Source organism: Polyodon spathula, chromosome 10, assembly GCF_017654505.1.
Source record: "Polyodon spathula isolate WHYD16114869_AA chromosome 10, ASM1765450v1, whole genome shotgun sequence".
NCBI classification, from domain to species: Eukaryota; Metazoa; Chordata; class Actinopteri; order Acipenseriformes; family Polyodontidae; genus Polyodon; species Polyodon spathula.
Window position 1 is genome coordinate 28,191,640 of NC_054543.1, and position 26,997 is coordinate 28,218,636.

Below are 26,997 nucleotides of genomic sequence, written 5' to 3' on the forward strand. Positions count from 1 at the left end.
TGTAGAAGTAAGAATAAGTAGAGAGCTGATAATATACTGTACATGGCAATGCTTATGGCCAGAAGGGGTTAGATAAGAAGTTCAGATAAATGTGATGAAATAAATCACTTACCGATATGAAATAAATAATTTGCGTGTGCACGGGTGTCAGACAGACAGTGAGTGTGCCTTTCCTAAAGGATGCAGTATTGAGCCAGATCCAGAGCGAGATTTGAAGCATTGGGTTACAGGATTTCAAACACCTTTTACTCCTCTCAGTTCCTGCCTCCTCTTGAACAACGGGAAGAAAGCTGAAAACGAAATTATACTGAAGAAAATGTTGTTTTTTTAATTTAATTTTTTTAATCAAAAATAACTTGGTCATGCTGTACAGATCTGAGCGGGCTGCCGGAGTCTAGTTTCTAGTAAACAGGTTTGCAGTACTGGAAGATCATTAAATAGACCCTCTGTTTATCGAAGGAGTGAAGTTTCAAATACCTGGATCTTAGTTGCAAGCTTCCCATTTCAGATTTTCGCAAACCTTTGCTTCTCGTTCTGGGGCTAGGGAGAGAGGAATCTGGCGGTTTGGATTGGGTTTGTGTGTTTTGGATGGGTGAACGGGACTGGCTTTTGAATCTGTCTGGATGGGATGTACAGTGAGTTTTATTTGCTGTGAAGACGAGTTCCTGCAGATGCCTTTGGGTCATCATGAGGAAAAAAAGAAAGAAACGAGTCTGCTCACAAAGGTAAGACAATCGAGAAAGCTTTAACAATAGGTAAGTATAACTTGATAAAGCTAATAAAACAGTTCTGCAAGTGATGAACTCAAGGAACCAAAGCAAATGAACTAAAAGAGTGACACGTGGTTAATGTGTTATTTACCTGTGGAAGAGGAGTCGTTATTTTGTAGACATTTTGCAAAGTGTGTGCGTTATGCATCTTATTTTGACTGTCGATTCATCTGTAACATGCTACGGGCATTAGGTAGTTTACAGTGATGTACGGTTCTACAAGATGTTGTTAGTGTATTTATTTTATTGTTCTGTCTCTAAACATTTGTATATCTCAGTTATAGTCAGCTAGCCCAGCATTCGTAGTGTTACCTGTTGAACAAATGTCAGGAAGGATACAATTAAGTTGATATCACGTTGCACTAATTACAAGATGAAAATGGAAAGTAATAGGGAATAATTAGGGTAAGGACCACGTTATGTTTTGAATGGTATGAATCAACTGTACTTACAGTTTTGTGTTCTCTCTCATTTGTACCCCGCGGTCGTGAAAAGGATACAAGTTCAAAACCAATATTTCTTATACATAAAAAAACAAACAAACAAACAAACAAAAGCAAAAAAAACATTGTTATATCAAATGTAGTATTTTTGTCAGTGAGTATATAACTTTTTAAAACTGTAATACATGTTTTTGCCTCATTTATATGCTAAAATTAACTACACATAGTAATTTTGTATCATCCATTCAGCATGTCAGGCCTGGCAAACATACCAATCTTTCCACAGAATTTCAGTCTTCTATTCATTAGAAATATTCATTCAAATGTTTATACGATTTAGAAGAATTCCCTCCACCTCAAAACTATATAATTACAAAAATATTGATTTAACAGGTAGTGGACCCTCTAAAAAGCTGGTATGAGGTAAATGTTAGTCTGTCTTCACATAATCATCAATAAATGTGATTATTCTGAATGTCTATGTTGTGGGGGTTTGTGCGGCACTACTGAAATCCACTAGAGCAGTGGTTCCCTTTCAATTCAAAGATGACCACCAGACATCATTTTATGGTATATACGCCTGCCTATTGGTAGGTGTCACTGAGCTCTTTCTATCAAAGCTACTGATAGGCCCCCTTCTCTCGATGACCTCCTTGGTCCCGCCTACCGAGGGGATATAATTGTCATGCAGGGAAGGATCTGTCTCTTCACTTCTCAAGTTGTTACAGTAAAACCTTCTGTGTTGCATTGTGCCCTTTTTATTACTTAAAGTGCTGCATTGAGCATGCTGCTAGTTCCCTTGCACTTCGTGCTGAAAGCTGGCTTGCCGCTTTTCACGAAATCACTATCTCCTAAATTGTAGCCTTTTTTTCTATTTCTTATACTGTCTTCAGCACCTGCTCACTACGCGTGTCAGACTGCTTCTCTTTCTGTCTGTCGTCTGTGAGTCGACTGCTGGTAAGCAGTATTAATAAAAGACGAGTGTGTGTTTTTCACCCCCTTTTTTACTTGGGAGAGCGCTGTCACTCCACTGGGGCTTATTCCACCAGCAGCCTGCAGGCCGTCGGCTGGGTCTTGTTGTTTTGATTGTGCCTTCTCCCCAGAAGGGCCCCTGAAGGCTTGCGGCCTCGGACTGAGTTTACGGCACAACAGCTGCACTACTGGCACGCTTGCACCTCCAATGAGTAGGTGCTCGCAACCGTACACTACGGTTGCGCTCTTCAGTTTCGTTTGGGACCCCTTTCTTTTCGCGGCGTCACGATTACGTTTGTGTCAGATCCGCTTCAAGCCTCGGTGCTCCAGACCGAAGTGGCAGCCTTGCTGGGCAAGCGCACCATTCGTCTCGTAGACCCCACCTCTCAGGGGAGGGGTTCTACTTGAGTTCTATTCGACTTTCTGGTGCCGAAGAAGGACGGTGGCTTTCGCCCCATTCTGTGGTTCCTCAACCAGTTTTTGAGGAGGTTCTAAATGCTGACTCATTGTCACATACTGCAGTCTGTCCAGCCAGGCTTCTGGTTTTCCATGGTGGACCTGCAGAATGCGTATTTTCACGTCCCCATTCGTCAAGAGCACAGGAAATATTTCCGCTTCACCTTTCAAGGCAGCTTTTACGAGTTTTCTGTGCTGCCGTTCAGCCTCTCCTTGGCTCCCCGTATGTTTTCAAAGTACGTAGACACTATCCTAGCTCCCTTGCGGCTGCAAGAGGTCAGAGTGATGAACTACATCGACGACTGGTTGATCTGTTCCCAGTTGTGTGAGGGAGCGGTGGCCCACATGGTGGTTGTGACAGAGCATCTGGTGAGACTGGGCCTCACCATCAATGATGCCAATAGTCGGCTGATGCAGGTGCAGTGCACAACGTATGTGGGGTTCCAGCTGGACTCCACTACAATGTGCGCATACCCATTGGACGACAGAGTAGCAGCTCTCCAGCACCACCTCTCTTTGTTTCGACAGTGATCGAGGGTGCCCCTTGTCTCGTGCCAGAAATTACTGGGTCTGATGGCTGCAGCGATATCAACCATCGAGCTGGGCTTACTGCTCATGCGCCCGCTGCAAGCGTGGCTCAATGCGTGGCTCAACGCATTTCATCTGCATCCCAAGTGCAACAGATACTGTCGGCTGACAGTGTGTCTTGTGTGCTTAGCGGCCCTGCGCTGGTGGAGGATGATCTCTCACCTGCACCAAGGGGTCCGAATGGGAGTAGTTTCCAACCGCAGGGTAGTGATGATGCACACCTCCAACTCAGGTTGGGGCCCAGTCTGCGAAGGCAGAGGAGTCAGCAGGTCCTGATGGGGCTGCTGGAGGTCCCTGCATATGAATATGCTGGAGCTGCAGGCAGTTTTTCTTGCCCTCCAGTGCTTCTTACCCATGGTGCGCAACAAGCATGTGTTGATCTGATAGGACAACACATCAGTGGTGGCATATGTCAACCACCAGGGTGGTCTTCGGTCCCTGGGGTTGCATCGACTCGCATTTTGAGTTGGTCCCAAAGGCACTTGCTGTCCCTTTGGGCGACACATGTCCCAAGCGTGGACAATCGGGCGGTGGACCTCCTCTCGAGGGAGGGTCTGTAACTGTTGGAGTGGTGGCTCCACCCTCAGGTAGTGGAGCGCATTTGGGAACAGTTTGGGAAGGCGCAGGCCGATCTCTTCATCTTGGCTGAGACGACGCATTGCCCTTTGTGTTACTCCCTCCACCGCTTTGGTGGTCCACACGGCCTTGACGCCCTAGCTCACGCGTGGTCCAGAGCGTTCCTTTATGAGTTCCCGCCTCTGCCATTACTCCCGGCCTTTCTCGAGAAGGTCCGGTAGAGAAGGCATCAGTTCTCCTAGTGGCCCCCAGGTGGCCCAAGAGAATCTGGTTCTTGACCCTGTGCCAGCTATTGAACGGCCCGCCCTGAGAGATCTACTCTTCCCGAATGGAGCCTTGAGATTGTACTGGAGGCTCTCACGCAGGCCCCGTTTGAGCCTATGTACTCCATTGAGTCGAAGTATCTGTCTGTGTAAAAAGTCTGTCCAGGGTGTTCCTGGAATGACAACCTTTTCAGAAAACCAAAAAACACTAGTGCAGCAGTGGCCAAAATCAGAGACCTTTAACATTGGACAAGACACATCAACTTCCACTCGAACAATGCACCAGGAGCTATGCATTGTGGGCTTTTAGGTCTATTCTCGATTATTTTTGACTAATTAGTGTAATTTGTTAGAAAGAAAGGACAATACTGATCAGTGCACATTGTGATTGTATAAAGTCTGCTGCATGTTCATTATCTACTCTGTAGGCTACACATGTAATGTAAAGGTATATCAAATTATTAAAATCTAATTCCAGGTAGTTCAGTGTATACTCATATAAAACACTGGCTCTACAGTTATTTATTGGTTCTAGTGAAACATTTTGGGGAACAGAAAATGTTGCTATCATTTTGCCACAGAAAATAAGTCAATCATTTGTATCTGTGTCACACCTTATGCTTTGCAAAAAGCGAGGCAAACACAGACTGGGGGTGGGAGGTTGGGCACTGAAGAACTTGTTTCTTTTTTCTGGTGTTAAATCAAGTCTGCATCCAACACATAAACAGAAGACAGTATTTCATTGAGGGCTCTGTATTTATCTGATATTGAGGACTTGAGGCAAACAAAATAAAAGGGTTTATGGTAATAGCATCAATCTGTACATGCAGTTCAAATTAGGAACTGGAACATTTCTGTGAAACTCCCTGTGGCACTCAGTGCTTTTTATTCATTTTATTCATCACTGCCCTTCAAAGGTCACTTGCTTCTTTGAATTCCTTTTGTTAACTTGTCATAACTAGAAGTCTTTGACCTTAAATCTCTAGCAGCTTGGGGTTAGCAAACAACGTGACTGCTCTTAGCGAGGCGGGTCAGTCTTGTGTATGTGTGGAGGGCACACTGATTAAACAGCTTGGGGAGCTTTATCAGTTTCCTTACCTCCTTGCATTGAGTTAAGTCTGTGCTGTGACTTTTGGAAAGAAAACCATGTTGCCCTTCTGATACAAGAATGTTTCTTAGCTTTGTTAAAGAAGTTATTATAACCTGGGATTTTAAATATATTTTCTTGTCTTCTTTTATCCCCTGCAGGGGAGGGAATCCCTAGCGATAGGGATGTAGTGCAGCCAGGCGTGCATTCCTATGTACTGTACATAGTTTACACTACATTTTTCCATATATCTTTTAAGCTGCTTATCCAATTATGATGAAACTTAGTATTAACATTATTTAGCATACATTTGGGGATATATGTCCATACTTATGCCAGTCTGTATGCCACACCTACATTGTTTCATTTATCTTGAGTGATGTCCACATCTGCCTATTTGAACTCCAGTTTTTATTCTATACTTTTTTGTACACACTGTTAATTTACATACGTCGTGGTCATCAACATTTTTATCATACTGAATTTACAGCCATGGCGGGGGATGTATTTCACTGACATGCTTATTAGCCCTAGCAACAATTGGTGTTTTTGTTTTGCATTAATTTATGTTTTAAATACTCTAATTTGAAGTATGTATTTAAAATGCAACTCACTTCTTCAACTGACTTCCTTTGCTGTAGGCCAACTTCACTCCAATGTTATAGCTTCATTTGGAGATCACACCCATGTATGCCGACAGTCAGTCAGTCAGTGTAAATTAGTGCAAATTACTGGTTTTCATAGATACAGAGATAAAATGTAGAATGTTAATAAAATGTTGTTAAATACCTTAACTCTTAACCTGCCAGGTATGTTCTTAATACCAACCCCTTTTCATAATGCTGCTATTAAATCCCATATAGAATGTTGTTAATTGAAGAAGAGGAAGCTTTATAAACATTAGCTATGAAAGTGAATTAGAAAAAAAGTTAAACTGCAAAATGACAGCAGTGAAATTGGTCCTCAGCCCAACAATGGGTATTTTAAAGCATTTGGGACTACATGCATTGCAGCGGATTCATATTTAAGCACAGTTTACCAAATGTCTTTGGACCTTTTTTACAAGTACCCTGCAGATCTCTTTACACTGTACTCAGACAGAGAAAGCTTGGCTGCCTTTTGATAGGCAGTTTCTCCCAGCATGTAATCAGCCCAGTAATGACTATAATCTTATCGGCAGCTCAGGAAGGTAAACGTAGTGTGATTGTGTGTTGCTTATCACTCCTCTGTTGGAAGTGTTGCTCGGGTCAGGGACAAATTTGGGAAAGCAGAGGCGAAAGCTGGGAACATTAACAAGAGGAGAGGTGTGGTACAGACCCAGAGGGATTGAACTTTCTGAGCCAGCTATGAAGTAGTGCAGCATTTCACCTTTTAACAGCAGTCAAAGAATCATATTTTCTTGGTGTTTACTACATCTTTAACTACTATTATTTGAAAAAACATTTGGTAAAACATTTACAAAACCAGAACGAAACAACTACTGTAAGTTGTATATTTCAAGTTCTCTTAAGCACTCTCAAAGTGTTTTGTTTCTCATTTTGTAACATCAACATGATTTTTTTCTCCTTTCAGTTAATTAAATAACTGGTCCAACGAGTCTGGCTATAAGGACAACACACACACATCACATTTGAATGATATGGTAGCTTTTTTATATATATATATATATATATATATATATATATATATATATATATATATATATATATATTATATATATATATATATATATATAAGACACTATTACACGGTATATAATATATTATATTCAGCATATAAATAAGAAGAAAAAATGTGTGCTGCTGGTAAGATTTGCAAAACCACCATTTTCAATGTAACTTTGAAAATGCATTTCTTTGAATTGCTTTAAAGCAGGGATGCCCAATCTGGTCCTGGAGGGCCAGGGTCCCTCCTGGCTTTTGTTCCAGCTGTCCTTTAAATTAATTTAGGGTACAGTTGGAACAAAAACCAGGAGGGACACCAGCCCTCCAGGACCGGAATTGCCCACCCCTGCACTAGTGTTTCACAAACATTTTGAAAAAAACACATCCAATATTGATGACATTTATTAAAGACCTTCATTATTGTAAGTATTTTTCCACTTTTCCAAGGGTAGAATGTCATGATAGAACATATGTGAATTTTTGACACCTTCACTCTTTAACCAAGACAAGAGATTGTTATCACCCCAAACTACTGTCATTTTTCGTTAATACCTACATTACCGGTAAAGTAACTGTGAGCTTATTACAGTACATTGATTTTCTGTGAGGTAAGTTCACCAAGAATTTACTCCATTCGTACCTTTTTTCTAAAGCAAACAACAAACTGGTTACAAGACACAGTGAATACAGGCCTGTTATCTGAGAAAGAGAAACATTGTTAGCATATAACGTTGTCATAGTGATAATGATAATGAAGCAAAACAATTCATAACAAAACTTTTTTTTCTTAAAAAAACAGCTGCCAGTGCTCCAGTCTTGATTAGACTGAGAGCACAAAGGTGAGACAGGATACCTTGGGTGGGGTTGTTTACATCAGGCCACACAAATTATCCCAATTTAAACTATAGACAGGTGGTAGGTGCTGCAGGCAGCCACAGCTGAATTCAAGGTTTTACATGCATTCAGAACTCCTTTTTTTATTTTTATTTTTTTTACTTTTCAAAACTGAGATAGATAGTCTTTCAAAATTTCAGCAAATGTTGAGTGTTCTAGTGTTGAATAACATTTTTGTATTCAGTGCTACAGGGTGAAAAATATATATATTTTTTTTTTACCGGATTGCATTTGTTAAATCTAACGACAGAATAACAATCACATTGTTCAAAATGCTGCTTTGCTAAACAGATGTGGAGCTTGATTTAAGGATATTATTTCTCTATATTCATTTGTTTAATTTGGTTTTAAACATTATTTTCTCTGCATTGTACTTGTTATATAAACAGAATACTTCGTGAACATTCATTGGTTGCTGTGGCTTATGAGGATGAATAACCCACTGGCCCCTATGAACTTCATTGGTTATTCGGCCATCCTCCATCATGAAATAACTACAGCACTACATGAAATTTCAATAATAGATTCAAATAGTGTGTGGTTATAGCATGGTAAATGTCTGTGTTTGAGGGAATGTCAGTACAAGTAGAATTTAACAGACAGAGGCTGAAAACCGAAGCCTAATTATGTGTCATGAATGCCGATATACAGTAACCCATACAAAGACGCTTGTCCCTATAACTCTTTTATAACTGCTTTATTGTTAATATGCAAGCTTTAAAAATCCATCTGTGGTGGTCTTCTGTTCATGAACAACCTTTATTTATTGTGATTTTCATAGAAAAGAGGGAAAAGATTAACAAAGAAAATACCATACAGCAGGTGAAATGTGCACTCTGATTGGCTGAAAGAACTAAGGAGTTATATCTATGCCCCACCAAATAACTCGTCTTTAGGCACTGAACGATTTGTATTTGATTTTCTTACAATTTCAGTTTCCAGAGGGACCTTCATTAGCTGTGAACGACCAGAGCCTTTCAGCTTTGGAATGAGATAAAGTAAATTCTGTGTTAGGGTTCAGTGAGAGAAAACAGAAACTCTCCAATACAAGAAGTATTTATTACGGAAACAATAAATTGGAAAGTGTTTGGAAAAGTAGAATGGATAATGTGTTTCCTTGTCCTGTTCGACTTGAGAGAACAATCTAATGTTTTCTTTATTTACTGTTCGGGTAGCACTGAATAGTCAACTAGCTGAATAGAAAAGTGACAGTTGACTTCAGAAACAGGTAGTCGACTAATTAGTGCCATCATGTGACGTGCGGTGCAGATAGGTTGACAAGGATGGCGAATAGTGTAGAGCTGTAGAGTGTAAACTAATCCAAACACACTAAAACATGCTGCATATATTTTGTTTCATGTATAAAATACCCTATATTCTGAACCAAGCTGACATAATGAAATGCATGCTGATAACAGCTATAAAACTTCATTATCAAGGGTATTACATATTTTTTGATTTATGACCCTTAGGTGGCAAAGATGAGGCATTTCAATGGATATTTTTATTAAAGTGACAAATCGATGATTGGTATGAATTTTTTTTCCGTATTTCCAGTCGAACACCTTTGCATTGATGTGTATGATCATGTTACAGCGAAAGAGCTGTGCCACTCTACAGCATATTGTATCTGGTGTGTAGCAGCCTTTTAACCAGTACCCCATATCTCTTCACAATCTAGGGCAGTGTACTGCCAACCAGGTTGTGTAGCAAAGCTCAGGTACAGTAACATGATATCCAGTTTCTCAGCTGGCAGGTTGTTCACACCAGATATGAGTTAAACTAGCAGACTGCTCTGTTGTTTGGAATGGGGCGCAGAGATAAAATGTTGTATTATTCACATATATCCCTCTCCTATAGAAGTGTGTACGTAAAAGCCCTGGAACTCCCCCAGCAGAACCCAAGAGTGCATTCCTGCATGTTCACGGCCAAATCTTCCCATGATACCCATGCACACAAACCCTTTTATAATTGTCATCACACTTTTATAACATTTTCCCTATAGTCCAGATCCCACAGAATTCGTAATGAATTGATTTGATGATTATGGAGTATGGTACATGTGCTTGGTTTAATGGTCCATCACCTTGCCATTTGGACATGACAATTCACCCGCTGCTGTTAACCATGGGGTAATTGAAGAAAGGTGGTGATTGGGGCGGTGGAGGGAATTACAGAACATACATTGAAATACATTGATCAGAAGGTCAGGTACACAGATGAATGATTGAAAGGTCTAAACCCAGATTTTCAGGTATTGGCTATTGAATGGCGGCATAATATTGACCTTATAAAGTCAATATCATTGTCTAGGGTCGAAGCTGATATGACAAAGCAGTATTAACATACTTAGGTATCAAGGGCAGTCCTAAACTGATACATTGTCTAGGAATTTATACTAGATCTAGGTTATGCTTAAGCAAATCACAGTTGGTGTTAAAGGCCAATATTTTAAATAAATGAGTAAGTACTGTTACTTTCTGTCTCTCTATATTTTCCCATAACCTACTTGTCCTCTCTCTGTACCTTCTTAAGTGCAGTAATGTGTTTTTATAGTAAAGTGAAAATAAGCACACATTATTCTAGCTTGGGTTTAACTAGAGCGTGATGCAGCCTTGAACTTGTATTCCGCAGTTCTGGCATTGTTACCGAGCATTATATTTACCTTTTTAATTGTCTCTCCATGTTAGGTACAGGAAAAGACCAGTCCACTCTTACTCCAAGATCCTTTTCAAAAACTTTGTTCCCTGTTCCAGTTTTGCATTAATATATTGCTTTCAATTTACATTGGGGATAGCATAGCATTCTCTGAGAAAGTTGGTATGTGTGTGAAATAGCAGTCATGCCCAAATAAAAACAATTGGCCTGCAGTTTAGCAAACAGCCCTTGAGATGCATTGCCAACAAAAAAAAAAAAATAGAAATACAGTCCGCCTTTTTTTTGGCAGGTGTTTACGATATTGTGTTTGATACAGAAAGAAAAACAGATGTGTGCCTTAAAGGCGAAGCACCGATCGTGTGCCTGTCCCCTGCCAAACAAACAAACAAGCCGATTGACAAAGATGTGTAGCAAGCAGCCGACAGGCAGCCTTTCATCAGCATGGGGGCGGGAGGGAACAAGCCTTGTCTGAGTTCAGATCTAAAAATAACACATCACAAAGATGAGAGAGAGAGAGAGTGGGGGAGAGAGAGAAGAGGACCTGTAGTGTTTAGCTTCTTCGTATGAGCCTCTACTATAGTAATAATAATAAAAAATGGGGATGAAATCTGTGGCGATGGAGATATAGTGTAGTGGAGGTGGTCACAGTTTAGATTTTTCCATATACTGTATCTGGAAAACCACTTATCCAGTTGTGATGAAACCTGGTAAGAACAGTATTTAGTATAAGTTATTTAGGATATTCAATGATGGGGAAATCTTGCTCGTGTCATATGTGTGGGTAGCCGCTGTTCAAGCAATACAGAGAGACAACTGGGGGTGGAGTTGAAATGCCGGCACAGGTGCACAGGATTTATTAATAAACAAACAGAAAGAAAGTAAATAAAGGTGGTCATGTGATATTAACAGCGATGGTAATGCACAGAGGACTAATACAGCAAGCTGTACAAAAATGCAAAATAAAACACAGTACAAAAAACTACAAATAAGGTGCCGTAAAAAATGCTAGCGCTACTGCCCTAAACAGGAGGTCCCGCTGGAATCCACTTCTCTCTATACTGTAGGCTGTTGTTACCTGAAACAAAGCTCCGTTCCTACCCCACCCCGGTATACACACGACTGCCGGCGGCTGCAGTTTCTTCTTGGGTGAATGCTGGAACTCTGACCCTGGTTTACCCATGCAGTAGTCAGTAGTCTCCTTCCAGAGTCTTCCAGACCTCCGTAGCGCTGAGTCTTATGACCTTGCAGCAACCCTGAGCCATCAAGACCCTCCCACCTGCTGATTGAGGACCAGTATAGCCAATCAAATGCTGCCCTTCCCCTCAACTAAGACTAGCAGGCAGCAAGTCTCAATCGAGCACCCGTCTGTAAACAATAATTCAATTACACAAATCAATGCCAAAAACACACAATAAACCCATTCGCACATACAAATTACACCAACACTAATTACCCATTGTGCAGGGCAATCGCACTGCCACAGTGATATATGGTGGTGTCTTTCTGTCAGTACATTTGTCCATCTGTGTGTCACTGTTACATTTTTCCATATATCTGAAAAATTGCTTATCTGATTATGATTAAACCTGGTATCAACATTATTTAGCATAAGTTACAGGGAATATCAGACTGTGGGGACAAATGGAGGTATCTCTCTGTCTATACATCAGTCCATCTGTACAGGTAGGTTACACTTACATTTTTAAATGAAGTTACACAAGAAGTTATTCCACATACTTTAAAACCATAATTTTCTATGTATTTTACAATGATTACACTATGTAACACAATTTTTGTTCCTCGGTAGTAAGTGTTATTTCCTAATTGCTTATGCCTCAAAAGTATAGAAAATGGCTATTTTTCCCCACAAACTTTGCTTTTGTGACCGGAACAGTGATATTTTGAAATTTACCTATTTCCAAAGAGAAAACGGTTGAATTTGTGTCTTTTCTTTTACATAAAGTCAGAAAAAAACAACATATGAATCCAAATTAACATGTATTTATACTAAAGTAATACAAAAATGACTACAAAAGATTTAGAAGTGAGTAGTTTTTCGAGATTTACGATTATACTGTAAATCACTTTCACGAGTCAGCCCCCAAATGTAGTCTCCCATCATGTTCTCGTTATACTGTCCTTGGTAGCGGCGTTCAAAGTCCAGTATGTCCTGGTGGAAGCGCTCGCCTTGCTCCTCCGAGTACGCTCCCATGTTCTTCTTGAATTTATCAAGATGAGCATCAAGGATATGGACTTTGAGGGACATCCCACAGCCCATTGTGCCATAGTTCTTCACCAGAGTCTCAACCAGCTCCACATAGTTTTCGGCCTTGTGATTGCTCAGGAAGCCCAGAACCACTGCGACAAAGCTGTTCCAAGCCGCTTTCTCCTTACTACTGAGCTTCTTGGGGAATTCATTGCACTCCAGGATCTTCTTTATCTGTGGTCAGATGAAGACACCGGCTTTGACCTTTGCCTCAGACAGCTTAGGGAAGAAGTCTTGAAGGTACTTGAAGGCTGCCGACTCCTTATCTACAGCTCTGACAAATTGTCCTCCCCACAGAGAACTCTGTCCGCTGTGGCCAGTCCCGCCTGTGGTAGTTCGCCTTGGTGTTCCTGCTGTCCCAAAGGCAAAGATAGCAGGGAAACTTGGTAAAAACACCTTGGAGACCCATCAGGAATGCCACCATTTTGAAGTCTCTGTTACCTCCCAGCCGTACTCATCATACTTTAAGGCGTCCAGCAAGGTCTTGATGCTGTTGTAATCCTCTTTGAGGTGCACCAAGTGAGCCAGAGGAAGAGACGGGTACTTGTTACCATTATGGAGCAGCACGGCTTTGAGGCTTCTGGATGAGCTATCAATGAAGAGGCGCCACTCATTCTGGTTACAGGCGATTCCGATTGCCTCGAACAGACTGGTCACATTGTGGCAGAAGCAGAGCCCATCTTGACGGGTGAAGAAGCTGGAAAAAGGTTGGTGACGCTTCCTCTGATCTGCCACTTGCACACTTTCATCCAACAAGTTCCACTGCTTGAGCCTAGACGTCAAAAGCTCGGCATTGGACTTGGTGAGACCAAGATCTCTAATCAAGTCGTTGAGGTCTTTTTGGTTGTGGTCGTATGGGTTTCTCTTCTCAGCTCCACCTCTGAAATTTTCATCTGGATCTACAACATCTTCCTCGCTCTCTGACTTGCTGCTCTCTTCTAAAGACGGCTGCTCTCTCTCCGGAGGAGTGGGTACGGGGAGCTCATGGCAGTGTGGCACCGGGGCGATGGATGAAGGAAGGTCCGGATATGTGATAGCAGGTGCATTCTTGCCAGTCCGACATTTGGAAGTGTCCACCATGCAGAAGTAGCAGTTGCTTGAGTGGTCAGTGGGTTCCCGTCAAATTCTTGGGATAGCGAACTTCATGGCTCTCATTTCCCCTCTGTACCATCCTACAAAAATACATTTATTTCACCCATGACTAATGTGTAAGAGATTCTCGCAACATTTTTCATATATGATATATTTTTTCAATAACACTGAAAATTGTAAAACATTTTAAAATTAAAAACTTTAACAATTTAAAAAATTTTAACAAATTTTATAACATAAAATTCAGAGCAACAGTTGTCCATCTTACCTTCCAGAGTTTTTTTGCAGTGCTCGCAGGTGAAATGAGGTGCCCAGGGTTTGTCTTGATCCCCGACAGGCATGCTGAAATATGCCTTGTAGGCCTCACACATCTTAGCAGATGCTTCCACGGAGTGCTTTTTCGCTCTTGTCTTGATAAATTGGCCGCAGACATAGCAAAATGCGTCTGCCAGATGCTTGCAGCCTCTTGATGCCATCTCAGAAAAATGCAGATATGTATCCACTTAGGCAGCTGGAACTAAACTGAGCTGGTGGGCTTAAGGCCCCTGTATTTATAATACTATTTGTATTACTGGAAAGTTCTAGAAAGTTCAGAAGTTACTCCATGTTTACTCAGCACTGAATCTATTGGGAATGTTCCGGAAAATAGGTAAATTTCAAAATATCATTGTCCTGGTCACAAAAGCAAATTTTGTGGGAAATAATAGCCATTTTCTATACTTTTGAGGCATAAGCAATTAGGAAATAACACTTACTACCCAGGAACCAAAAAAAAAAAAAAAAAAAAACATTTGTTACACGGTGTTATAACAACATTTTTTACCTAATGACTTCTAATAACTGTTCTTATTTTTTTCTGTGTTCATGTACATTGTGGGCATCAACCTACTTGTCATACTGATTTTGAATTTACAGCCATGTTGGGGAGTCTATGTTGCTGACATACTTATTATTTTACAGTATTTCAGCTGCAGTACAATGGCAAGGGCTCTGTTTAGGAAATCTCATGACGGTTGTTATTTTTATTATTAGTCATCTTTATTCTTATCAGATGAATCGCTAAGCATGTGTGAGGTATGTGTTGCTCTCTTGCAAGACCTAATACTGCATAATCTGGTCTACATGTGAAATTCCTATATGCGTTTTAATAGGGGGCACTTCAATTACAGCCACCAAACATAAATGCTGTAAGTATTTGTAACAAATGGTCATTACCATTACTAATTCTAAAAGTGCTTTAGGTAAATTCTTTAGAATCTATTTTCTTACCCTTTTTATTAGCCTTTTTAGCATTTTTCTGGTCCCTTTTTTCTGCGCAGTGACTTGATTCTTCACTGGTAGACATAGGCAGTGGGGGGCGATTTGCCCATCTTTTTATTATTTTAATTACCAACATATTACTGTAAATTTATATGTACGTGTGAAAATGTATCTACAACATTGCAAGAAAAAAAAATGCTGTGCTTTTTCTGTGGCATGCATTACTGGCCACTCAACTGGGCCTCTTATGTTGAAAATGTAGCTAAGAATTATGATAATAGTATTAGAAACAAACAAACAGATATCCATATATCCATCGATGAAACTATATAAATAAATAAGCACTGAAGTGCATGAGTGCTTGTTTTTTTAGGGCAAAAACTGCTAGATTATTTTATAGTCTGGGATGGGGTACTCCCCGCCCCTGTACGTATTTCATGTTTTGTGTTATTTTGTATTTGTATGTGTCGTATTATTATTATTTAAAAATGTACTGTTTTGTGTATTTAAAACACACTGTTTTATTGTTGGCGTTAGTATATGCGTGGTCATCAGCGAATGATTATTGACAAACTGGCATGTCCAGTGAGGAGAGAATGAGAGTCAGAAGGTAAAGAGAACTAAAAGAATTACAGCAATCAGCATGTTTCTTGTTTTGGGTTTCTCTTACCATGTCTGTTTTGGCCACTGTGCCGTTTTGTTTTGGGATAAGTGTTTTGTTTTGTTTTATTTATAATAAATATGCGCAGCTGCGCTAAGCTCACCAAAAGTGTTGTCTGTCTATTTCCTGTCCTGATGTCACTACACGATCCATCCTGTTCACATGTGGTGTCAGCAGTGAGACACAGCTCTTCTACACAGGCCAGGAACAGTACTGTGGGTGATAATTTTTGAAAATACATTTTATTTTTATGTGTGATTTTTGGGAGAAAGGGATGGACGTCTGCCTCAGCTGTTTAAAAGGGGAAGAGTGGAGGCGGCTCCCAAGTGGCACATCTGGTGAAGGATATGTCAGATTGGGAGAAAATAATAAAATAATTGGTGATTACTAAATAAGAGTGGTACTTTGCTGTTGGTGAGGTCGGGCACATATCACCTAACCAATCCCCTCCATGGCAGGAGGTGGAACTGCTGGTCCTGATGAGGAAGAAGGGAAGGAGCGGCCGTCCCTGGAAAAAGGGAAAAAGGCCAGGACAAGTGCCAACGCCCATCAGGGAGGAGCCTGAGCGTCCAGTCCCCAGGTATAGCGGGAGACTACCTGCTGCTCCTGCCTTCGCCGCCAGGAGGCGAATACCCGCTGTGCCTGCCTTCGCCGCCAGGGGGAGACTACCTGCTGGTCCTGCCTCAGCCGCCAGGGGGAAACCATCTTTTGCTTTTACACTGCCGGAGTATGCAGGGCCGCTGCCATGTCAGCCTTGCAGCTGCCAACGTTGCCCCTGGAAACATGTCCACTGCCAGAATTGCCCCAGCTGGAGTAGCCAGCCTTGCGTCATCAGCATTTCCACTGACAGCATTGCCACTGGTAGCCTTTCAGCTGCCAGTGGTACCACGGGAGGAGGACCTCGCCCAACTGGCAGCATTTCAGCAGACAACCTTGCCGTTGTCAGTATTGCCGCTGCCAATGTTAACAATGACAGCATTGCCACTGCCAGGATTGCCCCTGGAGAAGCCAGCCAGCATGCTGTCAGCACGTCTGTTGACAGCATTGCCGCTGTCCACATTGCAGCTGCCAGTGTTGCCATTGGCAGCGGGTCCACTGCCACAGCTGCCTATGCTGGAGTAACCAGCCTTCTGCTGCCAGGAGTGCCCTGGCTGGAGGAGCTAGCCTTGCCTCTGAATGTATTTCTGCTGACAGCATTGCCATGGACAACATTATTGCCCGTGGGCCCATTAAGGCCTCCGTTCTTGGCCCAGGATCATAACTGGGACTGCTAGGTTTTTAAGGGGGAGGTGACCTTTGAGGCCATCTGTGCTGTGCACAAGGGGGGAGATATATGATAGGGTACTCCCTGCCCCTGTTTATATTTCATGTTTTGTGTTATTTGTATGTGTCATATTATTATTCTTTAAAATGTACTGTGTTGTATATTAAAACACTCTGTTTCATTTCATGTTTTGTGTTATTTTGTATTTGTATGTGTTGTATTATTATTATTATTATTATTATTATTATTATTATTATTATTATTATTATTATTATTATTATTATTTAAAATATACTGTTTTGTGTATTTAAAACACATTGTTTTATTGTTAGTATTATTTACAGCCTGGATGGGGTTAAAATGGCCCATATAGATAAAATCATGAGAATGCAAGTGATTATTGACAGGCTGTTGACCACGCATATAAAGAAACCCTGTGCCAGATGTGCTCTGTTTGAGATGAACTTGAACAATGCATTCATCATCGCACTCCCCATCTCAGTACCGATTTTGAGACACCTTCCAAGACCTTGTGGAATCTATGCTATGTCATGTCAAGACTTTGAATGCAAATGGTGGCTCAGTCCTAATAAGTCATTATTAAGTGGCCAGGCACTGTGTATTAATGTTGGTAACAAAGCCAACATGGACAAGAATGTTACAGTGATTTTTTTTTTTGGTTTTTGTTTTTATAAATTTAGTCGTCTCCAATTGTTCACCCCGGTTTTCTCCCCAATTTAGTGTGCCCAATTATCTGTATCCTCGGCTCACCACTTGTAACCCCCCAGCCGTAATGGAGGCTAGAGCACCCGTCCTCCGAAACGTGCTCCTACCAATCCGTCATTTTTCTCACTGTGGATCCACAGCGAGGCCACCAGACCTATAGTGCCGGAGGACAACACAGATCTGGTGGCTCCACTGCAGAACCACAGGCGCCCTATCGGCCACAGGGGTCGCTGATGCGTGATGAGCCTTGGATTCCCCTGCTGACCTAATCCCTCCCTACCCGGGCAGCACTCGGCCAATTGTGCGCCACCCCTAGGTACAATGCAGTTTTAAATAGACTTTGATTCCCAGTCTTAAAGGGATTTTTTATCTGAGTAATGTTTTTGGTGAAAGACTAATGCTAAATTTGGCTTAAAAAATACATTAATGTGCCAAATTGAATTAAATTGGAATATGGTGTGGTGCCATTCCGCCTAAGAAACTAGTCATTTTATCACAGAAAGACACACCTTTCTTGTTACCTATGTTTTTTACCTATATATTTGTAAATGTACCTATATATTTGTAAATGTAGTCTCTAGACACTTAAGTTTCACTCGTATCCTCACTCTTTGGAAATCCCCAAATCTGCATGGAGCATCACTTTGATTTATACTCAACTGAAAGATTTTCAAAAGTTTGATTTAGAAGTTGTTACAAAATGTCTTGTCGTCTTCTGCTTAATAGACAACAACATTAGTGGTGACAACAGCATTTTCATGTAATTACAGTACATACAGTAGAAGTAATGTCCTGGTATATCCTGCAGTTCAATTCAAGGATTGTATTCATTTTAATTTATTTATTATGTAAACAAGGATTTTACTGTAGAAGTGCATAAGTAGGACATATACGTTTTTATACAACATGCATCACTTAGAAAAGAAAAAAATCACATGATTGGTGCTGAACTGCACAGTCAAGTTTGTATTTATTTTAGGCAGCTAAGACTTACAAATCATGCCAAATTCCAGAATAGACAAGTTCTGGATCACAGATGGCTTCACACCAGTAATTTCAACGGGGAATTGGTCACTTCACTTAAATGAAGCCAAAATATATAGAATGCCGGTACGTATGTTTGCCGGTACAGTGCTAGACTGATGGCCCTAATTCATCTAACCTCATGTTTTGACTGTTTTTGTGAGCTTCTGGGGAAATGACGAATTGGTATTTTAAAGCACTTCAGATATTCACATTATGTATTTAATCGGGTAATAACAACATGTACGGCAATAACAAGGGGAATAAAGATGAAATTTAACAAGTTTTATTGGCCTTCATTGTCATTTATGTATGACACCCTGTTTAATATCTCATCTACGGCACCTCTTGCAGAACAAAACAACTCCATTGGTAAAATTCAGGCTCAGAGGGTAACTTAACCACCAACACCAGAGTTTCCATGGAGTTCCCCATCCATGTGTTGACCAGGCCCAAGCTTACTTAGTTGAAAAGATGTGACAAGACCAGGCTCAAATGGGTTTGGAGATCATCTTTGTTATATTCAAACTGTTGGTGTTCAGGGGACATATTAGCTACCAAAATGCTATTAAAATGGCAACAGTAGTTACAGTGTCTCATGTATTGGTAGTGAGATACAGATACAAGGTTCTTAACACTTCTGGTTCAATTCTAACTCTATAAATAATGATTAATAGCCTTTTCTGTTGTGAATATTTTGTCGATTTTTCTGGAATATGAACAAAACAACCACCTGCAAAAAAAACAAAAAAAAACAAAACAAAACAAACAAATCAAAAATAAAAAACAATTAAAAGCATTACATAACCAGTATTGTCAATGCACTTAGGGTCATAAATTGGATTAAAAAATGTCTCCTTCCAAGTCCTTACTGTGAATAGTTTTTTTGAGGAATGTGAAATGATTAATCCACTTTTAGATTGAATTGAGTAGTTTTTTGGAACAGTCAGGGCATTCAATAGTGGGTTTTTTTTTGTTAGTTTTTTTAAAGGAGAATTACCAGGAAATAATTATTTTCCACCTAGGTTTCCTAAATTAGGTTTTAATTTGCATTTAACATTTGCTGCATGACTGTTTCCTAGGTACCGAACTATATAGATGGTACCAAGAATTACATTTGACTATATTCAAGGTTGAAAAGAAAAAGTCAAATTAATATCTGCCAGTGAAGAAATTATATATGGGGATTGACAGAAACTATTGGCAAATGGATAGTAAAAAAAAAGCTGGTGCTGTTCCCAGATGAAGTGGTATACTTGATGAGAATTTGATTAATTCATTGAGGTAAGATCAATGGGAAAACTTGAGTAATCAGTACTATGTATCTTATGATACTGGATGTCAATCTCAGCACTACTTTAAAAACATAAATCAAGATAATAACTGACTCAGCTGCCTTCAAAGCTCAGGATTTGCTGCCCTTTATAGAAAAGTGAAACTACAAACTGATTTGAAACACCCACTACAGCAGAACTGCAATACAGTCAGCTGTTTAGAAATTGGTCCATTGGCTCTTAATACTAGTAAAATGAAATGGAAGAGAGGCTCCACCTTAAGCCCCTTCTTTTGTGTGTATATGACAGCTACCTGGCAGGGTGTTTAGCTTATTTTGTAATGATGTGATAAGGTATGCAGAGGAGTGATTTCCCAGAAACCTCTGCAGCATTCCTAACTACCGCTTGTTCTAGTCTGGTTTTGTGGCCTTTGGGTCTCGCCCTTAATTGACATTGTTTCCCTCCGCTCATTCTATTTAACAGTTTAGGAAACAGATTATATGCTCCTTAGGACCTCCATCTGTCAGCTATTATCCTATCATGGACCTACACTAAAATAAAATAAATGTATTAAGTCACCAGAACCCCCAAATTATTACCTTGACTAATCACAGCAGTCTAATTTGTTATTTTTAAAATGAACGGAACAACTTCAAATGTCTTTAGCCAGTTTTTGCTACCAAAATGTCCCCCGAAGGTTTATGTCAGGCGCATTGCTCTTTTGTTGTGTTTTTGTTTTCTTGTTTACCAGTGATTTCTCTAGTTGTATTGTGGGAATTTCAATAACCGAGTCCACAATTTAAGACTGAAATTCCTAAACAAATGTCTTGAGGAACATAATTACTTGGCAACAAATTAAGGCTTTGTGACTTTTTTTCTAATTAAATTATACAGTTTACTGCAATTCACCTCAGCACAGCTTGTACATCATAAACCTTACACTGCAGCTGGAAAACCAGTAATATAATTTAGTGTGAGCTTGCCAATGACGGAATCAGAGGATAAACAGGTACGTGATGTTTTGGAAGTGGTGGGTGTTGATGACAGCTCTGGCATTACAGACAATAGCCAAACATCCCTGTTTTACGAACCATGTGTGAACACTCATGGCATCTGGTCACCCTAGAGAGAGACAAAATGGACTTGTTTTGCTGAGTGTTGAGGGGCAGGCATGCTATCTGGTGGCTGGGTTCTGTGTGCCTGTTATTTAAGGGTAGTGTCTGTTGGCCTAGATGGTAATTGTATTGACGTCCGGAGAAAACAGCAATGTAAGTGAGATGAGAATGATGATGCAGGGTGGTGAGGGTAGTGAGATAAGTGTGCTGCCTGCGTGTCTCTCTTTGCTGGAAGCATACAAGACATCAACGCCAGTGTTACAGCTAAATCTACTTTAAAACTAACTTTTTACAGTTGTCTTATAAGGGTAGTGCAACAAAGTCAACTATTGGAACATAAAAGTGATCTCACAATCGGAACCTAACCTTAGTAAGTTTCACTAGAGTGTTGGTACCATCAGCTGAATACGCGTTCCCACTAACACTTCCCTAACAACTAAGTTTCGCCAATTGTTGACCTTACGTCAACGTCCTTTGTAAGTGTGTTATAATATGTAGACTATATATATATAGATATATATATCTATATATATATAATATATATATATATGAATATATAATATATAAATTTAATTCGTCAATATCACGTGTTTGCGTTTCACAAAGTGTTGTCACACAGGGAAAGTTAAGCTCTACCGGTGGTTTTGTAGTAATACCCTTATGCGGACGTGACTCATGGCACGAACACCGTGCTTCAGAGAACTAGCTGCAGCATGGCTGCTTACAGCCGGACCAGCCATATACTCCTCACCGAGGCTTTCCCCGTTGTTGAGTTGAGATGTACGCAGGCTGCGTTGGCCTTTCACCGTGTGTGTAGGCCTTGCAATCAAGCAGACAGTGTGCTCTCCCCCATCTGTACTGTGATATATACTGTCTTAGTATATTGTATTTTATTAATGTGTTGCAAGTCAATCACCCGCCGCGGCTTTGTCCCTGTCTCCCTGTTGTACACTACGAGCTGCTCAGGTGTGTGACCACGAAGTCAGGTTAAGCACCATGCAAGCTGCCCCGGTGTTTTTTAAATACTGTGGGTGCGTGAGACTCAGCCCGTGCTACTTCGGTACCACAATGTGCATGATGCTTATTGCATGAAGTGCAGGGGAACTAGCAGTAACTCAAGGCAGCGCTTTTTAAGTAAGAAAAAGGCTCAATGCAACACAGAGGTCTTACCATACAAATCGTGAGAAGCAAAAAGAGGGTGAGGCTCCCCTGCATAACAGTTATGTACCCTCAGTAGGCGGGACCGAGGGGTTCACCGAGGGGAGGGGGCTTATCGGCAGCTTTGATATAAAGAGCTCAGTGACACCTACCAATAGGCAGGCATATATGCCATAACAATGTTTTGGTGGCCATCTTCTCTTTCAGGGAACCAGGTTTACGGTAGGTAAACTATCGTTCACAAATAGAGCACCAGACATTATTTATTAATAAGTGTTGAGCAGTCAACCTATTTGACTATTTTTAACTATTCAACTCTACTAATTAATATTAGATCTACCCATATTGTGATCTATGCACCTACACCAAATCTCATCTTCAAAGGTTTGCAGTACCACTACAATAGTGCCCTTATGAAAGTTGGTTCTACTCTGCATCCATGGCTTGCCATGTTTTTTAATATGCTTTTCCATACCTCTCTAGGCTTTACTAGGCAATGGTTCTGTACTAAGGGGATGTACGGTAGATGAAATGTATGGGTAGGCATTACTGTCAGGCCACATTATATTATTTAAAATGCATAATATGCAAACCAGTATTGTTCTATGAAACTTGATATATTGTGCAAAGAAACACGATACCAAACAAACATGCATAATAGTACTGTTCTTTCCCTCCTTATATTACTGTAGTTCAAATAACTGAGAACTTCAATTAGCAATACAAGCACCACATACAGTATAATAAACTAAAAGCAAAAGTAATAGTAAAAATTAGTAGCTACACAAAACTGCATACCGTAGAAAGAACATTATGCTTTCACACTAACTACAAGTAGTTAAAATGTAAACATGTTCCACTATATTCAATTGCTAAGTTCAACTTCCAACTTCATTAAATACAAAACACTTTTATCATCAACACTAATCAGTGAGACACAGCAAGGGTAGTCTGGGTTGCAGCATTTACATTTCAAAAGAAAGCTATTTAGCAAAAACTGCACCATCTTTCGGCTGAGACATAAAATCGAGGTCCTATTGCAAGTGATTCTGCAGCAGCAGTTGATGCATAGTTGTGGCAAAGTGGTTTGCAGTGCACAGGTATAGAGGTGAAGCAAAGCTCAAGACAATGACAAACAACAAAGTATTAGTGAAATAGTGTTTTATTTATAATCCAAAGACTGATGAGAACAGTAAAGAAATGGAGGACTGGCAATACACAACGATGTGTATTGCACAGTTCAATAAACAACAGGTTGCAGTCCCGAATTAATAGACACAGTTAAACACACACAAAAAGTCCAGAGTGAGTGCTGTAGTGCTCATGGTGAAATACAATTTTAATCTGTGAACAATGGTGCAGTGTTTTCCAGGTTTGTGCTGCCCGGATCGTGTTAGCCATCTAGTAAATGACAAGCAGTACAATTAGACGATACAAACAAACAAACAAAACACTCATGGTTATATTTTGCTTGTGCTTAAGCGTTCTCTTAACCATAAACAAAGGATCAGATCACCTAGCCACATCCCCTATATGTACCTTCAGTCACACCTCCATGGTTAGCAAGTGCAGCTGTTTCTCCTTCAATCTGCGGTGGCCACATCGCTTTCCCTCTGGAGCGACGACTTAATGTACCGCATCTTTGCCTCCTTTCTCGATGGCCAACTTCCACCTAACCCTGGGAATGAATTGTCAGGCCATCCAGGGCACTCTGTTCCATGTACGCTGTGTCCTCACAGGTCGGGAGGGAGATTTATCACCAAGAATCATTCTGTCTTTGTCACATATCCCACCGCTCAGAGTGGAACTGAAGAAACACTCAGCTGAATCTACTTTTCCCATTACTCCCCCTTCCCAGGAAAAAGAATCCACATTTTGGTGATCTTTCCTTGCACAGTGAATCATAGGATACCTGAAGGGCTGCAATGCCAGATGCCATGACTAACCCGGGCATTGCTGTCCTTCATTGTGCTTAACCACTTGAGTGGGGCATGGTCTGTGACGAGATCGAATCAGTGTTCCAGCAGGTACAGTAGTATCATAAAGAGTGAGTAGCCTGACTACGGAGGTACATGATGGGGTGTTCTACTGCGTCTAACGTTTGAGACAAAACTGCATCAATATCAACATCCGAAGTGTCAGTGTGGAGGATGAATCTCTTAGTGAAATCTGGTGTTATGAGTGTGGGCACCAGGCAAAGTCTCTGCTTGATAGCATCAAATGCCCACTCACATTCTCCTGACCACTGAATCAAATTTGGATTTTTGGTGAGGTGAACCAAGGGACTGACCACTGTGGCCTACTCGGGGATGAATCTACAGTAATAACCAGCCAACCCCAGTAGAGACCTCACCTGAGCCTTGATTTTGGGGATTGCCGACCATTTCCCATCATAAATCCCAAATATTGAGTTTCTGTTTTGGCAAATGTACATTTTCTCAAGTTGGCTGTCAGCTGGGCTACCTTTAGAGACTGAAGGATGGCCATAATCCTAGCCAAATGTTCTCGCCAGGTGGAGCTGTAAATAACCACATCGTCAACATACGTTGATGCATACTCACGATGTGGACATAAGACCTGGTCCATTAGTCTCTGAAAGGCAGCGGGCGCACCACGTAGCCCAAATGGCATAGTTACGAAATGAAACAGACCATCAGGTGTAGAAAAATGCAGATTTCTCCTGTGAACTGAGGGTTAATGGGATTTGCCAGTATCCCTTTGTCAGGTCCAAAGTTGAGATAAACCTCACAGTCTGCAGTCTATGGAGCAGTTCATTGACCCAAGGCATGGTGTGGGCGTCAAACTTGGCAATAGTGTTTACCTTCAGGAAATCTACACAGAAGCGAATGGTGCCATGCTTTTTGACGGCTGTCACAATTGGACTGCACCATTTGCTCCTGGAAGGCACAATCACCCCAAGTTCATGCATCGCCTGCTCCTGTTCGCTAACGCCGATGCGTTGACACTCTGGGATCCTGTAAGGTCACTCTCGAACTGTGACACCTGGGGGAATGATAATGGCATGTTCAAAAAGTTAATTTAATTCAGCTGGGTATATCAGAAAACAACCCTGAACCCCTCAATTAACTCACATAGATATCTTTTCTGATCTGGAAGTAACTGTTCCCCCATCGGAATGTCCATGGTGCTAGGGTTCTCTATACAGGGTCCAAATCTACCTCGCCTAGGGCTATAAATAAGGCCTCCCTTGCCTGCCAGGGCTTCAATAAATGTATTTGATACATTTCCCGCTCATTGCGGTGTTTAGGCTGCCTAATTTCATAATTCACTTTCCCTGTAGCCCGAATCATCTCATATGGCCCCTGCCATTTAGCACCCAGTTTTGATTCCGATGTGGGAAGAAGCAACAGTACATTGTCTCCTGGTCGAAAGGTCAGAATTCATGCATTTTGGTTGTACTGTTGCTGTTTCTGGCAGTCTGGGCATGGAGCTACATATCTCAACACACCCTTATGAAGTCCTACCCAATAAAATCAGGCCAATATGTGTTTCCTAATTTTATCAGCTCCCAGGTGTCCCAAAAAAGGGATATCATATGCAAGCCTCATGACCTTGGGCTGATAAGACTGGGGAACCATTAATTGTTACAGGCTGTCCTGTGCCCTTAGCAGGGTTCACCCTATATAATAATTGTGCCCTCAACATCCTTACCTTCAATAGACCGTACCTGCCCCGATGTGTGCACCAGTGTGGGGTCGTTGTGCTGGTCCCACGCTAGATCCACACTTCAGTCTCACATTTCCGGTATATTGAGAGGGGCTGGAGTAACATCTGCCTTGGATGACCCAGTAACCTCGCCCTCTCAGTCACATTGCGTTCCAACTCCCGTTGTTTGGCATTTGATATCAGCTGAGCTCTCTCCCACCAAGCCCCGGCCTCGTCTCTTTGATGCACCTTCCCATTTTTTGATCCGTCTCTTTCTGGGATGAAAGAAGGAGGAAAATAAGTCAGCTTGTAAGGGGACAATCTCACCAATCGTTTCCACTTGTTTGTCTGCCACATTTACATGTACGGTTGGGACTGCCTATTTAGCCTTTCCACCACCCCCACGACGAGGTGGCGTTGTATCGGTCCCACCGATACATATACTTTTATGACGGTGTATGTTGCCAACACACCGCCTAAGAGAACTGTCCGAATTAAGGTCTGCTCACACCCTGAATCCACTAACGCATGGGTACTCACTTCACCGACAACCACATCAACAATACAGGGTCCCTCCCGACCATTTCACCATTTCTTACCAGCTTCCGATGCCAGATAACACGTCTCTACGTTGCACTTCATTGCTGAGGAGCACAGCTGGGAGATATGTCCCGTCTGGTGGCAACTGAAACAGATAGGAGGGGCAGAGGACACTGAGGCTATATATATGTCCCGCTGCTGATAAGGAGCTTGGGAGGGCCATTGGGGTCGGTGGTCTGGGAAGTCTGTATCGCAGTGAGAGGAGGGTTGGTGGTGAAGGTGGAACCAGTTCCCTGCTGCTTGTGGTGAGGGAGAGATCAGTAGGCCAGTCTTGGAGGAGATCCGGGAGTCCTCAAAGTCCTCCGCCAGTTTGACCGCAGCTTCTAGGGTATCTGGATTGCGGCGCCACTATGTGGTCGCACAGTCGCTGGGTGACCACTATGGGGCAGGTCTCTTGTGGCCTTTGGTATTCTCTGAAGCACACCCAATGAGTTTCCCCTCTGATGTTAAGCCGTTGGAGGATGGACAACTTGACCAGGTCGTACTGGTTGGGTTCTTTATTGGCTATAGCCTGGTTGGCT

General features: G+C 41.4%; 1 protein-coding gene across 6 annotated transcripts in view; it reads left to right on the top strand.

Annotated features, from left to right (window-relative positions):
- Positions 1–372: 372 nt before the first annotated feature.
- The window catches only part of LOC121322053 (tensin-like), a 309,001-nt gene continuing 282,376 nt past the window's right edge, over positions 373–26,997 (top strand). For 2 of the 6 annotated variants that reach the window (XM_041261522.1, XM_041261526.1), the window contains exon 1: positions 374–725. In XM_041261522.1, coding sequence (XP_041117456.1) covers positions 624–725 — 102 coding nt within the window. In that variant the 5' untranslated portion in view covers positions 374–623. Of the gene's footprint in view, positions 726–26,997 lie in introns of all 6 variants that reach the window. The other 4 variants (XM_041261524.1, XM_041261525.1, XM_041261527.1 and 1 more) reach the window with 4 other exon arrangements.